A 12,773-nucleotide genomic window follows, 5' to 3' on the forward strand; every position below is an offset into this window, starting at 1 on the left:
ATACAACAAAAATATTGAGAAAGTTTTAAGTTTAGATGTATGTAAGATTATATAGAAAAGGTAGATTCATGATTAAACTTACTTTGTGTCTCTGAGTTCACACTCAAGTCTCTTTGTGATCTTGTTGTTAACATCATGAATTTTCATTTCATTGAAACTAACTACCTGTCCAAGTACATCTGCAAAATAAGAGACTAATAAATTATATTTTCATGAAGAAGTTCCTATTATAATAGAAAAAGAAAATATACAATGGAAAGTAAGATAGATATAGTACCAATTAAGATGTTTTCACTCAATCCTGCTTCATTCAAAATATCTGGAAAGTTTGCCAGATCCACATAAATGTCATCAGAAACAGCAGGAGTGCGACTTATCACAGTTTTTTCCATCATGGACATCTTGAAACCATGTTTTGTGGCTCGATACTTTCCTGTTGATTTGGTTAGCGTAAAATGCTCGATAATACGCCATTCTCCAGAAACTATGAACCTTTGCAGTTTGCTCACTTGTGGCTTCTTAACAGTAGCATGAATCAAAGTACCCTGGCAACAGATAAAAAGAACTCATGTTAATCATCCATCAATATTGATGATTGATAAATGTTTAATATGTTGAAAATGATAGTTCTTATACTTACAGCTGTATCAGCAAGAACCATTTCAACTGTTTCCCCGGTGAATTGAGTGTATTGTGTCCACGAATGCACAATCTTAACTTGAATTTTCCAATGTGTTTTGAAGGGCTTAATGTCAGCAAGAGGGGTGAATGCTTGAACAGCTGCCATTTTCTTACAGAAATAGTGAAGTGGTAATGGTAAAGCTTTGAAAGGTGAGTTCTTTCTAATGCAGGTCCCTATATTTATAGTAATCGTATGGAGCCTTTAGTTTTATTAGGTTTTAGAGAATATAGGCCGTATAATATAATTTGGGATTAGGATCTTAAAGGTATATGCTTGATTTAGGGAGATTTATTTGCATATAATTTCCGATTTACTTGTTTGGTATATCAATATCGAACTGAATATGGATATTGAAGAGATTGTGTGATTTTTAATACCAACTAATAATGGAAATACAATTAGTTAGAATTCTATATCTTTCAATATAAAGAAATACAAATAATTGAGTTTTGCATTTAAAGAGATAATTTTTAAATTGGCATTGATAGTTTGTATTGATATGGAAAGATCTTTGCGAGATTTGTGTCTAATTATTAGTCAAATTAATTTAGAGAGTAGTATAATTATCTAATAAGTTACAATACTGTATCTTTCAATATATTATAGGGAGATATGGATTAATTAGCTTTGCATTTAATTCACCGTCTACACTATATATTTTTACATTGGCATTAATAGTTTGAGTTGATATGGTAAGATTTTTGCGAGATTTGAGTGCAATTAATCAAAAAATTAATTGCTAAATTATTCCCGATTTTAGAATAAGTAAAGAATATGCTTGATTTGTTATTATATGGAATATAAATAAATGCGTTTTATTTTAGGAAGTGTAAATTATGTGATTTGTTTGTTAAGGCAAAATATAGAGTAGTATATTTGATCCGGAAAAATAGTTATGGTAATGTTTGACTTGTGTGGCTAATGTTTTTATTTGCTTATATCTACTGCAGATTCCTAAAAAATCAAAAGGAGATTCATGATGGGCCTAAACATATTGTAAGCCCAACAGTCATCTCCCAATGACATAATCGGGTCAGCCATATTTAAAAAAACAGGATCCGGCTGTAGGATCCGGGATCCGCATCCCAACAGCGGGAATATTACAATTTTACCCCTCCGCATATTTTTTTATTTTGTCATCAAAACTTTAATTGTAATGGCATTCTCTTGTAATTATTTACAGATTGTAAGGTTATTTTTCAGGTAATCCTTCCCAATTAATAGTATAGATAATGGGCAGATTTGGACAGATTTGTGAGTTATGGAACTTTAATTGTGTAACTAGAGAGATTCTTGTTTAATAAATGAGAGTGCCAAGAGGTACAAAAAAGTGAGAGAAAAAAACTATAAAGTGAATTTAGAGTGAATCTTGTTTAATAAATGACCATAACAACATTTAGAGTGAATCTTGATAAAATCACTCTCAGTATACTTTTGCAGATTATGGAAATTGACACAAAGACTAATCAACGTAGTTTTGTTTACTTTCTTTATGTTTTGCTTATGATTATTGGATACTACTATTGATAAGTTTTCTAAATTGACACAAAGACTAACCAACATATTTAGTGTTCGGGGATTTTTACCTGAGTGGAAGTAACTTCTAAGCTTCCTCTGTTCTCTGTCATGGCTCGTTCACTCTCTGGTGACTCAGAAGTTCAGACCTCTCGCGATTCAAGCAGCAATCGCGGTGGCTGGAAAACTTTTCCATTCATGATCGGTTAGTGTATTTTATGGGTGTTTTGTTTATGTTTCTGAACACAAAACATAGACTAATAATAGTGATTATAAGGCTAAGGCTCTATATGGTACGCAGCTACGTTGTTAGGCCTGTCCATAGCTTCATTCGGATGGGTAATGAACTTAGTCGTCTTCCTAATCGATGTATTCAACATCAAGAGCATCGCTGCTACGCAGATTTCAAATATTGTTAATGGATGTGTGAGCATGTTGCCTGTTGTTGCAGCCATTCTAGCTGATTCTTTCTTCGGAAACATACCCGTCATCTCGGTGTCTGCCTTCATTTCTTTGCTTGTAAGTCTGAGACTCAACTATTCTCTTCTGTGTTGCGACACACAAAGTTTACCAACTGATAAACGTTTTCAGGGCATCCTTCTCTTGACCTTGATCACATCTTTTGACTACTTGAGACCTCCACCGTGTCAAACGGGGTCAATTCTATGCCAATCGCCATCAAAACTCCAGCTCGGGATCTTGTATACAGCCTTAGCTCTAGTGATCATTGGATCAGCTGGGACGCGGTTCACCTTGGCATCCGCGGGTGCAAACCAATATGAGAAACCTAAAGAACAAGGAAGCTTCTTCAACTGGTACTTCCTCACACTATACTCTGGAGCTATTACTGGCGCAACAGCAATTGTATATACACAGGAAAATGCTAGCTGGAAACTTGGTTTTGGTCTTTGTGCCATCGCTAATCTGATCAGTTTCATCGTTTTCGTCTCTGGGAAGAGATTCTACAAGCATGACAAACCCATGGGAAGCCCCTTCACCAATCTGATCCGTGTTGTATTCGCTGCTACAGCAAAAAGGAAGGCTGTAATTTCATCCAGAGAAGAAGACTATCACCATGGGCTTGGAAGAGAAAGCAAGACGTCTGCTGCAATGCCCTCCACGAGCTTCAGGTAAGAAAACAAAAAAAATTGCCTCAGTCATCAAACTTAAAACAGAACTGATAAGAGCTTTTTACATGTGCAGGTTCTTTAACCGTGCAGCATTAAAAACCGAAGACGACTCTGTTAATAACATCTGGAGGCTATGCTCGGTTCAAGAAGTAGAAGATTTTAAAGCTGTTTTCCGAGTTCTCCCTCTGTTGCTAGCCATCATCTTCGTTAGTACTCCCATGGTGATGCAAACAAGCTTGATTATACTTCAAGCTCTAGTCACAGACCGTGGGCTTGGCTCTCACTTCAAAATCCCGGCCGGGTCCCTCCAAGTTATAGTAATCATCACCGCATGCATCGTTATTGTTATGAACAATTTCCTTGTCTATCCCATGTACCACAAGTTAACCCATACGCCATTAACCCCGCTTCAAAAAGTCGGTATAGGCCACGTTTTCATCATTTTAAGCATGGCGATATCCGCCGTTGTCGAAGCAAAGAGGCTGAAAACAGTTAATAATGGCCATACCATGTCAGTGCTATGGCTGGTTCCTCCCCTTGTGATAGTAGGAATAGGCGAAACCTTCCAATTTCCGGCGAATATTGAATTATTCTATAGAGAATTCCCCGAGTCTCTGAGTAGCACCGCAACTTCATTGACCTCAGTGGTGATTGGAATCTCCTTCTACCTGAGCACAGCTCTGATCACACTGATCCAGAAGACCACCAAGTGGTTACCAAATGATATTAACCGTGGAAGAGTTGACAACGTTTACTGGCTTTTAGTCATTGTAGGAGTCTTGAATTTCGGCTATTTCCTTGTATGCGCTTGGTTTTACAGATATAGAGACCTGAAAGATGATGATCAGGAACAAGATCCAAAAGATGTTACAATCTAAGACACAACATGTTATGTTCTTGTGTTTTTGTTGTTTTTCTAGTAATGATCATCTCTAAAGACCCTTTCTAGCATCTATTTTGGTTAGTTTTTTTTTTTTTTGGTTGGACAAAAAGAAAATCATTTCTGTATTTTTGATACATAATTTCAAGGATTTTCTATGTATATCGTACAAAACTGACTCAATGATTCAACGTGAGTATATAAACTTTAAATAGAATTTTTCAAAATTTCTTTGTCTACTTATACTTTTCTGATGTTTTGTGGAGTGGTGTGGTTACTACTATTGCTTTTTTAGTTGTTTATTACATTCACCTATGGAAAACGACACTAGGAGATGGATTGTCAGAATCTGATTAGGATTGTTATCTTCCTAACATAATAATTGTTATGGATTTGCTTATATAGTTTAACGTTGTTATTTAACTTCATTATATAACACATTAACACAAATCAAAGTACCTCCTGTTTCCTCTTATTCTCTGCCATGGCTGATTCAGACTTTAGTGACAAAGAAGCGCATTACTCTAGCGATCCAAGTAGAAAGCGTGGTGGCTGGATCACTTTACCGTTCATGCTTGGTTTGTGTTTTTTAATTTTTTTTTTTTTTTCTAAACCAAAACATAGACAAATGTTGAAACAGTTGGAAATAGCCGCCGTCTCATGTCAGTGATATGGCTGTTTCCTGCTCTCGTGATAGTTGGGATAGGCGAGGCCTTTCATTTTCCCACGAGTATTGCAATATTCTATGGAGAATTCCCTGAGTCCCTGAGGAATACTGCGACTTCATTGACCTCGTTGGTGATGGGAATCTCTTTCTATCTGTGCACTGCTCTTATTGATATGATCCAGAGAACCACCAAGTGGTTACCAAATGACATAAACCACGGAAGAGTTGACAATGTCTACTGGGTTTTAGTCATTTTAGGTAGACATGTCAATTAGGGCCAAAGCCCGCACGCTGGCCCGGCCCAGCCCTGAAAAACAGCGGGCTCGGGCTTAAAAATATATGTCCAGAAAAGCCCTTAAAAAAAGATTTTAACTTTTTTTTGTAAATATTATTGTTTAATTAAGAGATTTGTTTAAAGATTTTTTTTAATAGAGTTAAAAACCCTAAACCTAGTTTTATAATTGTGTCTTACTATAAGTGTTCTGATTTTATATTTTATTTAGTGTGGGTTTAAACAATTTATTTAGATTATTTATTTGATTTTAAACTTTTTTAAAACTAAATTGGCTTTAGTGGGTTATTTAAGTTTCGTTTGACTCGTTTTATACATAGCTTGTTTTTTTTCAAGAGATATTATAGATTAGAAGAGTTTATTTTTTTCGAAAGAAAAGCCCAAAAAAGCCCGTAAAAGCCCTGTAGCCCTGTTAGGGCTGGGCCGGGCTTCAAAATCTAGGCTCGGAATTTTTACGGACCGGGCCGGACCGGGCTCAAACATATGCGGGCTTTGCGGGATTCGGGCCGGGCCGGGCCCGGCTAGCCCGATTGACATGCCTAATTTTAGGAGTCTTGAATTTCACTTATTTCCTTGTCTGCTCTTTGTTTTACAAATACAGAAAGGGAAAATTCCTAAAAAAAACCCCAACTATTTAATATTTGCCAGAATAAAACCTGAATTTTTTTCGATGTCGGAATAAAACCCCAACTAATTTACCCCTGACAAAAAAAACACGAACTATTTTTTTCTTCCAATTTCCTCTCGTCTCCGTTACGGCCGTTAACGCCGTCGTTGACGCCGTTACTATTTTTAGAAAAATTCCTTAATAAAACTTAAGTTATTTAATTTTGCCAGCAAAATACCTGAATTATTTTTTTGTTGCCAGAAAAATACACAGATCAAGATTTTTCTCTTTTTCTTTTATTTCATTAACAATGTAAGGTGGTTAGACCTCATAAATTTATGTGTTCTCTTGAACCTCATACAAATTCTCACTACAATTAAATTAATCGATTTTTCAATTTTCCAATTAGAACAAAACTCACAATTACATTAGTTGATTCCCCAATTTTTTAACTAGAACAAAAAAAAACACAATTAGATTAGTCGTTTTTTTTAGCGTTGAGTTGGTTTGATTAAGCTAGCTTTACCTTCAATTTTGGTGGATTTTGCTTGATTTGAGTATTTTTTTTTGCGATTTATGTAGAGAATTTTTGAAGATCTACCAAGATTTTTGGGGCTCTTATGAAATTTAGTGTTCCATTGTTGATGATGTCCTAAAATTTGTAAAGTCTGAATAGATCCAAAAACAAATCTAATTTAAAAATTTGAAAATCGACTAATCTATTTGTATATTTTTGTTCTTAAATTTAATTGTCCTAAGTAATAGTGAAAACTGAAAACTTTTATGAGGTTCAAGATAACACATAAAAGTTATTAGCTCTCACCATCTTACATTGTTGATGGAAGACAAAAAGAAAAGAAAAGAAAAATGTTGATCTATGTATTTTTCTGGCAACGAACAAATAATTCGGGTAGTTTTCTGGCAAACTTAAATAACTTGGGTTTTTTTCAAGAACTTTCTCAAAAAATAGTAACGGCGTCAACAACGGCGTTAACGCTCGTAACGAAGACGAGAGGAAATTGGAAAAACAAAATAGTTCGTGTTTTTTTTGTCAACGGTAAATTAGTTGGGGTTTTTTTCCGGCATCGAAAAAAGTTCAGGTTTTTTTGTGACAAACATTTCTGTATTAGCTAATACAAACGATCTTGACACAAACATTTCTGTATTATTCAACGTTTTCTTTCTATATTTTTCTGTAGTTGGATACTACTATTAACAATAAGTGGTCAAATAATTTTAATGTTTTTTATAACATTCACCAACGGTAGATGGACTGTCAGAATCTGATTAGGTCTTTTCGGGACCAAACAAGATCATTAACAAATCATTGCACCAACAAAATTATTGTAATGGACTTGCTTATATATAGTTTAAGACTTTTATCTAACTGCATTATAACACACAAACGCAAGTCAACTTTGCATTATAACTACATTTACCTCCTGTTTCCTCTTGTTCTCTGCCATGGCTGATTCAAACTCCGGTGACACAGAAGCGCGTCGCTCTACCGATCCAAGCGGAAAGCGTGGTGGCTGGACCACTTTACCGTTCATGCTCGGTTTGTGTTTTTTAACCTTTTTTTGTTTATGTTTTTTAAAACCAAAACATAATTAAAGAGATTTTGATAATTGTGAATTTTTATGTTGTGCAGTTACATTGTTAGGCATGTCCATAACTTCTTTCGGATGGGGAATGAACTTGATCGTCTTCTTGATCGAGGAATTCAACATCAAGAACATCGCTGCTGCTCAGATTTCAAATATTGTCAATGGAGTTGTCAACATGTTGCCTGTTGTTGCAGCCATCCTAGCCGATTCCTTTTTCGGGAACATTCCCGTCATCTCGGCCTCCACTTTCATTTCTTTGACTGTAAGTTTAGCACTCACTAATTCTATTATGTGTTTTGATATAAAAAAAACTTACCAGTTTTGAAACATTTTTCAGGGAGTCTCTCTCTTGACCTTAATCACATCTTTGGACTACTTGATACCTAGACCGTGTGAAACAGGCTCAATCCTATGCCAATCGCCATCAAAACTACAACTCGGAATCTTGTATGCAGCCTTAGCTCTAGTAATTGTTGGATCAGCTGGGACGCGGTTCACCTTGGCAGCCGCAGGTGCGAACCAATATAAGAAACCGAAAGAACAAGGACGCTTCTTCAACTGGTTCTTCCTCTCATTATATACCGGAGCGATTACTGGCACGACAGCAATTGTATATACACAGGACAATGCTAGCTGGAAACTTGGGTTTGGTCTCTGTGCCGCTGCTAATTTGATCAGTTTCATCGTTTTCATCGCCGGGAAGAGATTCTACAAGCATGATAAACCCTTGGGAAGTCCATATACAAGCCTGATACGCGTTTTAGTTTCTGCTACAATGAAAAGAAAGGCTATGATTTCATCAAAAGACGAAGACTATCATCACTATGGTCTCAAAAAAGAGGCCAAGACTTCTACTACAATGCCCTCCAAGAGCTTCAGGTGAAGACCGAAACCTTGCCTGATTCATGAAAGTTAAATTAGAAGAACTAAAAGAGCTTTACATGTGCAGATTCTTGAACCGTGCAGCATTGAAGACCGAAGAAGATTTAAACCCGAGCGGTGACTCAATTAATAACATGTGGAGGCTATGCTCTGTTCAAGAAGTAGAAGATTTCAAAGCCGTTCTACGACTTGTCCCTCTCTGGGCAGCCGTCATGTTCCTCAGCACTCCTGTGGCAGTGCAAATGAGTATGACGGTCCTCCAAGCTTTGGTCATGGACCGCGAACTTGGCCCGCACTTCAAAGTCTCTGCCGGGTCTCTGCAAGTCATAGTACTCATCTCTGGATGTGTCTTTATCATGCTCAACAACTGGATTATCTATCCCATGTACCAGAAGCTATTCCGCAAACCACTGACACCGCTTCAACAAGTTGGGATTGGCCACGTTTTGACCATCCTAAGCATGGCGATATCAGCCATTGTGGAAGCAAGGAGGCTGAAAACAGTTGAAAATGGCCGTCCTATGTCAGTGCTATGGCTAGTTCCTGCTCTCGTGATGGTTGGAATAGGCGAGGCCTTTCATTTTCCCGCGAATATTGCAGTATTCTATGGAGAATTCCCGGAGTCTCTGAGGAACACCGCGACATCATTAACCTCTGTGGTGATTGGAATCTCTTTCTATCTATGCACAGCTATTATCGATCTGATCCAGAGGACCACCAAGTGGACCAATCATACAGATTGATCACTATTGAAGATTATGTTTATTAATAACTAGTGGATGAAACTGTTGAAGATTGATGCATGTGACTCTCGATGGTTTGTGTAAATTCATGCAGTGGACCAATCATACAGATTGATCACTATTGAAGATTATGTTTATTAATAACTAGTGGATGAAACTGTTGAAGATTGATGCATGTGACTCTCGATGGTTTGGTCAAGTCTTTTTAATATTCACTACCTGTCAGAAACTGATTGTCATGGATAAAAAAAGACCAATGACACATTATTTTCATTGAAATCATTTCTCAGCTTACTCTGTTTCGCCATGGCTGGTTCGGTATCTGGTGATAAAACAGAAGCGCAGATCTCTGGTGATTGCAAACGCGGTGGCTGGATCACATTTCCTTTCATAATAGGTTAGCCGCCGCGTGTGTTTTTTTTTTTTCTGTCTATGCGAGACTTAGTTATAGTCATCAAAGAGTGGTTTTGGATTTTGGTCTATGTTGCTAAAAAATATAAGTTATCTCCAATGGTTACCTTCAAATATATCTTCAAAATTGAAATTTTTCCAAATTTGAAGGTAAAAATGAAGCAAGCCTTTTCCAATGGTTTCCTTCATTTTCTACTTCAAAAAGAATATTCTAAGTATATTCTATCTCTATTTTATTATTAATTATTAACAAAACCCTTTACTTTCTAAACTTATGAATTTTAACCCGTTTATTTTATAGTAAGCAAATAGTCTAACAAATTTTATTTAAAGTACATTATTATCACATTACATAACATTAATTAAAAACGTATATTTATGATGCAATTGTAGACATATACTTCTCCCACAAATGATCAATTAATACATTCCGAAGTGAGAAATGAGCTTCTTTATCCTTTATTTTTCTGAATCGAGCGAGGAATTCTTGGAATCGGGTATTTTCATCATTTTCCATTTCAACATCCGGAGGTGGAGTTTCTCTTCCAACTTCAATTGGCGCATCGAGATCACGCTCATCTTCAATTATCATATTATGTAAAATTATACATGTAGTCATTATATCATGTATTACGCTTTTCTCCCAAAAACGAGCTGGTCCTTTCACGATTGCGAAACGTGATTGGAGAACTCCAAAGGCACGTTCTACATCTTTTCTACACGCTTCTTGTTGCGTAGCAAAATATTTTTTTTTAGAACCCATAGGCTCGTGAATAGTTTGCACTATGGTAGACCATTTTGGATATATACCATCAGCCAAATAATAACCCATATTATATTCTTTTCCTTGAATGACATAATGAGCAGGAGGAGCAATACCTTGAGCGAGATTGGAAAAGAGATGGGAAGACTCCAACACATTGATATCATTATTGGTGCCTGGCATACCAAAATATGCATGCCATATCCAAAGATCATAATCTGCCACGGCCTCAAGTATTATTGTTGGTGATCCACTGCGACCTGTATATTGTCCAGCCCAACCGGTAGGACAATTTTTCCACTTCCAGTGCATACAATCTAAGCTGCCTAGCATTCCAGGGAAACCCCGTTTTTCACCAATGTAAAGAAGTCTTGAAACATCATTAGGTGTTGGTGATCGTAAGTATTGGTCTGAAAATATTTCCACTACTGCTCGGCAAAATCTTTTCAGGCTTTCAATCGCCGTTGATTCTCCAATCTTGATATACTCATCTGTGGCATCCGCTGGTAAATCATATGCAAGCATCCGAAATACCGCTGTTACTTTCTGAAGGGATGATAATCCAAGTCTACCGGTTGAATCCCTTCGTTGTTGAAAGTAGTTATCATGATCTTCTACTGCATTAATAATACGAAGAAATAGAGGACGGGCCATACGATATCTTCTGCGGAACATAGCATCCTTGTAAATTGGATTTTCTGAGAAGTAATCGTTGAACAATCTCCAGTGTGCACTTTCTCGATCACGGTGAATGAAAGAACGTCCGGGAACTGAGCCACCATGGATCACCTGGCTGGTTTGTTGATTAAGAAGATATTGAATGATCGCGTTGTTATTAGCGATAGTTAATTGTATCGCTTCTTCTTCTTGGTCAAGAGTATGGAGAATCTCCGTATTCTCATCATCATTAGAAGAGGATGAGGAAGAGGATATATTTGTCAAATTAAAATTCATTTCAAAAGAGAGAATTTAGGATAAGAAAAATATAAGTATATATTGGCTTGTGATGAGTAACATAGAATTTTGATGGAATTTATAGAGATAACATGTGAAAATATATTAATTTTTAAAATCAGTTTTGTATTGTCAAATTTTGTCATAATGGATTCTCTTGTCACTTTGTCATTGTATTGTCTACTCTTGTTGTTATAGATTAAATAACGTGCAACCTTAGAATTTTTTTTCATTGTATGGTCAAATCTAATAGTATATGGATGGTAGAATTCAAAAAGAAAATCATGTCTACTTTTTTATCTAACACTTTATATCACTTTATCATTGTTTTGTCAAATCTTGAAAACACTTTGTCATTTTATTTTCAAGTTTTGTCATAATGAATTGAGAAACGTAAGAATCTTTGAATAACTTTATTATTGTATTGTCTAATCATCTCATAAGAGATTGAGTAATATGGGAGCCTTTATTAACATCTATAAATAACATCATGGTGTTATATTTTCATTCACCTCATTAAACCATTCTATAATTTTCTATCTCTACTACATTTATTCTTACTTTACTTACAAAAATGCCTCTACGTTCTACTGGATATACACAAGAAGAAGATAGGCTTTTGTGTCAAATTTATATGGAAATTTCTCAAGATCCAATTAAGGGTGTCTATCAGTCATCCGATCGGCTTTGGTCCCGTGTGCTAGAAGCTTATGAGAAGGAGAAAAATCCAACGTGGAGTGAACGGTCAACAAAATCTATCCAATGCCGAATTCAAACTATCGAAAAAGTAACAAAAAAATTACATGCATGCATCAAACAATGTGAGAATAGACGTCCAAGTGGTGCTTCAAGTGACGATATTGTGAGTATTTTTTGTGATTATTAATAGATGATTTATCAAATTTATTTGCAGTTGGTTATTAATTATTTTTTTCTTCAAATTTGTTTGTAGTTTAATCAAGCCAAAGTGATGCTAATGGAAGATCAAAGATATAAAGGAGGTTGGAAATTTGATCATGTGTGGAACATTATTAAGAATTTTGAAAAGTTTAAAGATGGTGACACTTCTTCTAGAAAAATATCAAACCCACTTAATTTCGGGTATATATCTTCAGAGTCAGAAAATCCTACTCCTGATTCCGCTACACAAGCATCTCCATGTTTGTCTTCATTTTCTTTGAACTTAGATGGTGATGATGACAACATTGGCGGATCTCCATCTCAACGTCCAATGGGAGTAAAAAAATCCAAACTGAAAAGAAAAATTGATGATCAAACATCAATTATTATCAACACTTTGGAAGAAGGAAATAAACAACTTTTGGAGCAGCTAAAGAAGACAAGTGCTCAAAGACAACATCATTTGGAGATTCAAAGTAAGAATTATGCTTTGAAAGAACTAAAGGCAGACAACAAAATGTTACTTCAAGACTTGAATTCCATAGAAGATCCAGAGATTCGTGCATATGTTCAAGCTGAAAAAGCTCGCATTTTACAAAAAAGAAATGAAGAAAAACAGAATCAACAAGCTCCATCTGGATCAACCTCATTTGGGCAATATTTTAATTATCTTAGTAGATCCGGAAACGAATTACCAGATTATTAAGTTTTTAATATATGATATGGTATGTTTTTATATA

General features: G+C 35.8%; 4 protein-coding genes across 4 annotated transcripts; 3 read left to right on the plus strand and 1 right to left on the minus strand.

Annotated features, from left to right (window-relative positions):
- Positions 1–60: 60 nt before the first annotated feature.
- Positions 61–752, minus strand: LOC9313497. Its single transcript, XM_021024076.1, has 2 exons — positions 641–752; positions 61–545 (listed from the first exon to the last, which is right to left on the minus strand). Exons 1-2 carry the CDS (start codon positions 659–661, stop codon positions 228–230), a joined length of 339 nt encoding a protein of 112 aa, XP_020879735.1. The 5' UTR covers positions 662–752; the 3' UTR covers positions 61–227.
- Positions 753–2,175: 1,423 nt separating this feature from the next.
- Positions 2,176–4,434, plus strand: LOC9313498 (putative protein NRT1/ PTR FAMILY 2.2). Its single transcript, XM_021024075.1, has 4 exons — positions 2,176–2,402; positions 2,499–2,716; positions 2,789–3,327; positions 3,401–4,434. The coding sequence occupies exons 1-4, from the start codon at positions 2,309–2,311 to the stop codon at positions 4,203–4,205; spliced, it is 1,656 nt and encodes a 551-aa protein (XP_020879734.1). The 5' UTR covers positions 2,176–2,308; the 3' UTR covers positions 4,206–4,434.
- Positions 4,435–6,973: 2,539 nt separating this feature from the next.
- LOC9311812 (protein NRT1/ PTR FAMILY 2.5) lies at positions 6,974–9,180 on the plus strand. The gene is made up of 4 exons (XM_002875698.2): positions 6,974–7,331; positions 7,425–7,642; positions 7,718–8,259; positions 8,330–9,180. The coding sequence occupies exons 1-4, from the start codon at positions 7,238–7,240 to the stop codon at positions 9,003–9,005; spliced, it is 1,530 nt and encodes a 509-aa protein (XP_002875744.1). The 5' UTR covers positions 6,974–7,237; the 3' UTR covers positions 9,006–9,180.
- A 2,177-nt stretch (positions 9,181–11,357) lies between these two features.
- Positions 11,358–12,750, plus strand: LOC110228599. Its single transcript, XM_021026343.1, has 2 exons — positions 11,358–11,995; positions 12,086–12,750. The coding sequence occupies exons 1-2, from the start codon at positions 11,708–11,710 to the stop codon at positions 12,737–12,739; spliced, it is 942 nt and encodes a 313-aa protein (XP_020882002.1). The 5' UTR covers positions 11,358–11,707; the 3' UTR covers positions 12,740–12,750.
- Positions 12,751–12,773: the final 23 nt, after the last annotated feature.

The sequence above is a fragment of the Arabidopsis lyrata genome (assembly GCF_000004255.2).
Source record: "Arabidopsis lyrata subsp. lyrata unplaced genomic scaffold ARALYscaffold_5, whole genome shotgun sequence".
In the NCBI taxonomy this organism is placed as follows: domain Eukaryota; kingdom Viridiplantae; phylum Streptophyta; class Magnoliopsida; order Brassicales; family Brassicaceae; genus Arabidopsis; species Arabidopsis lyrata.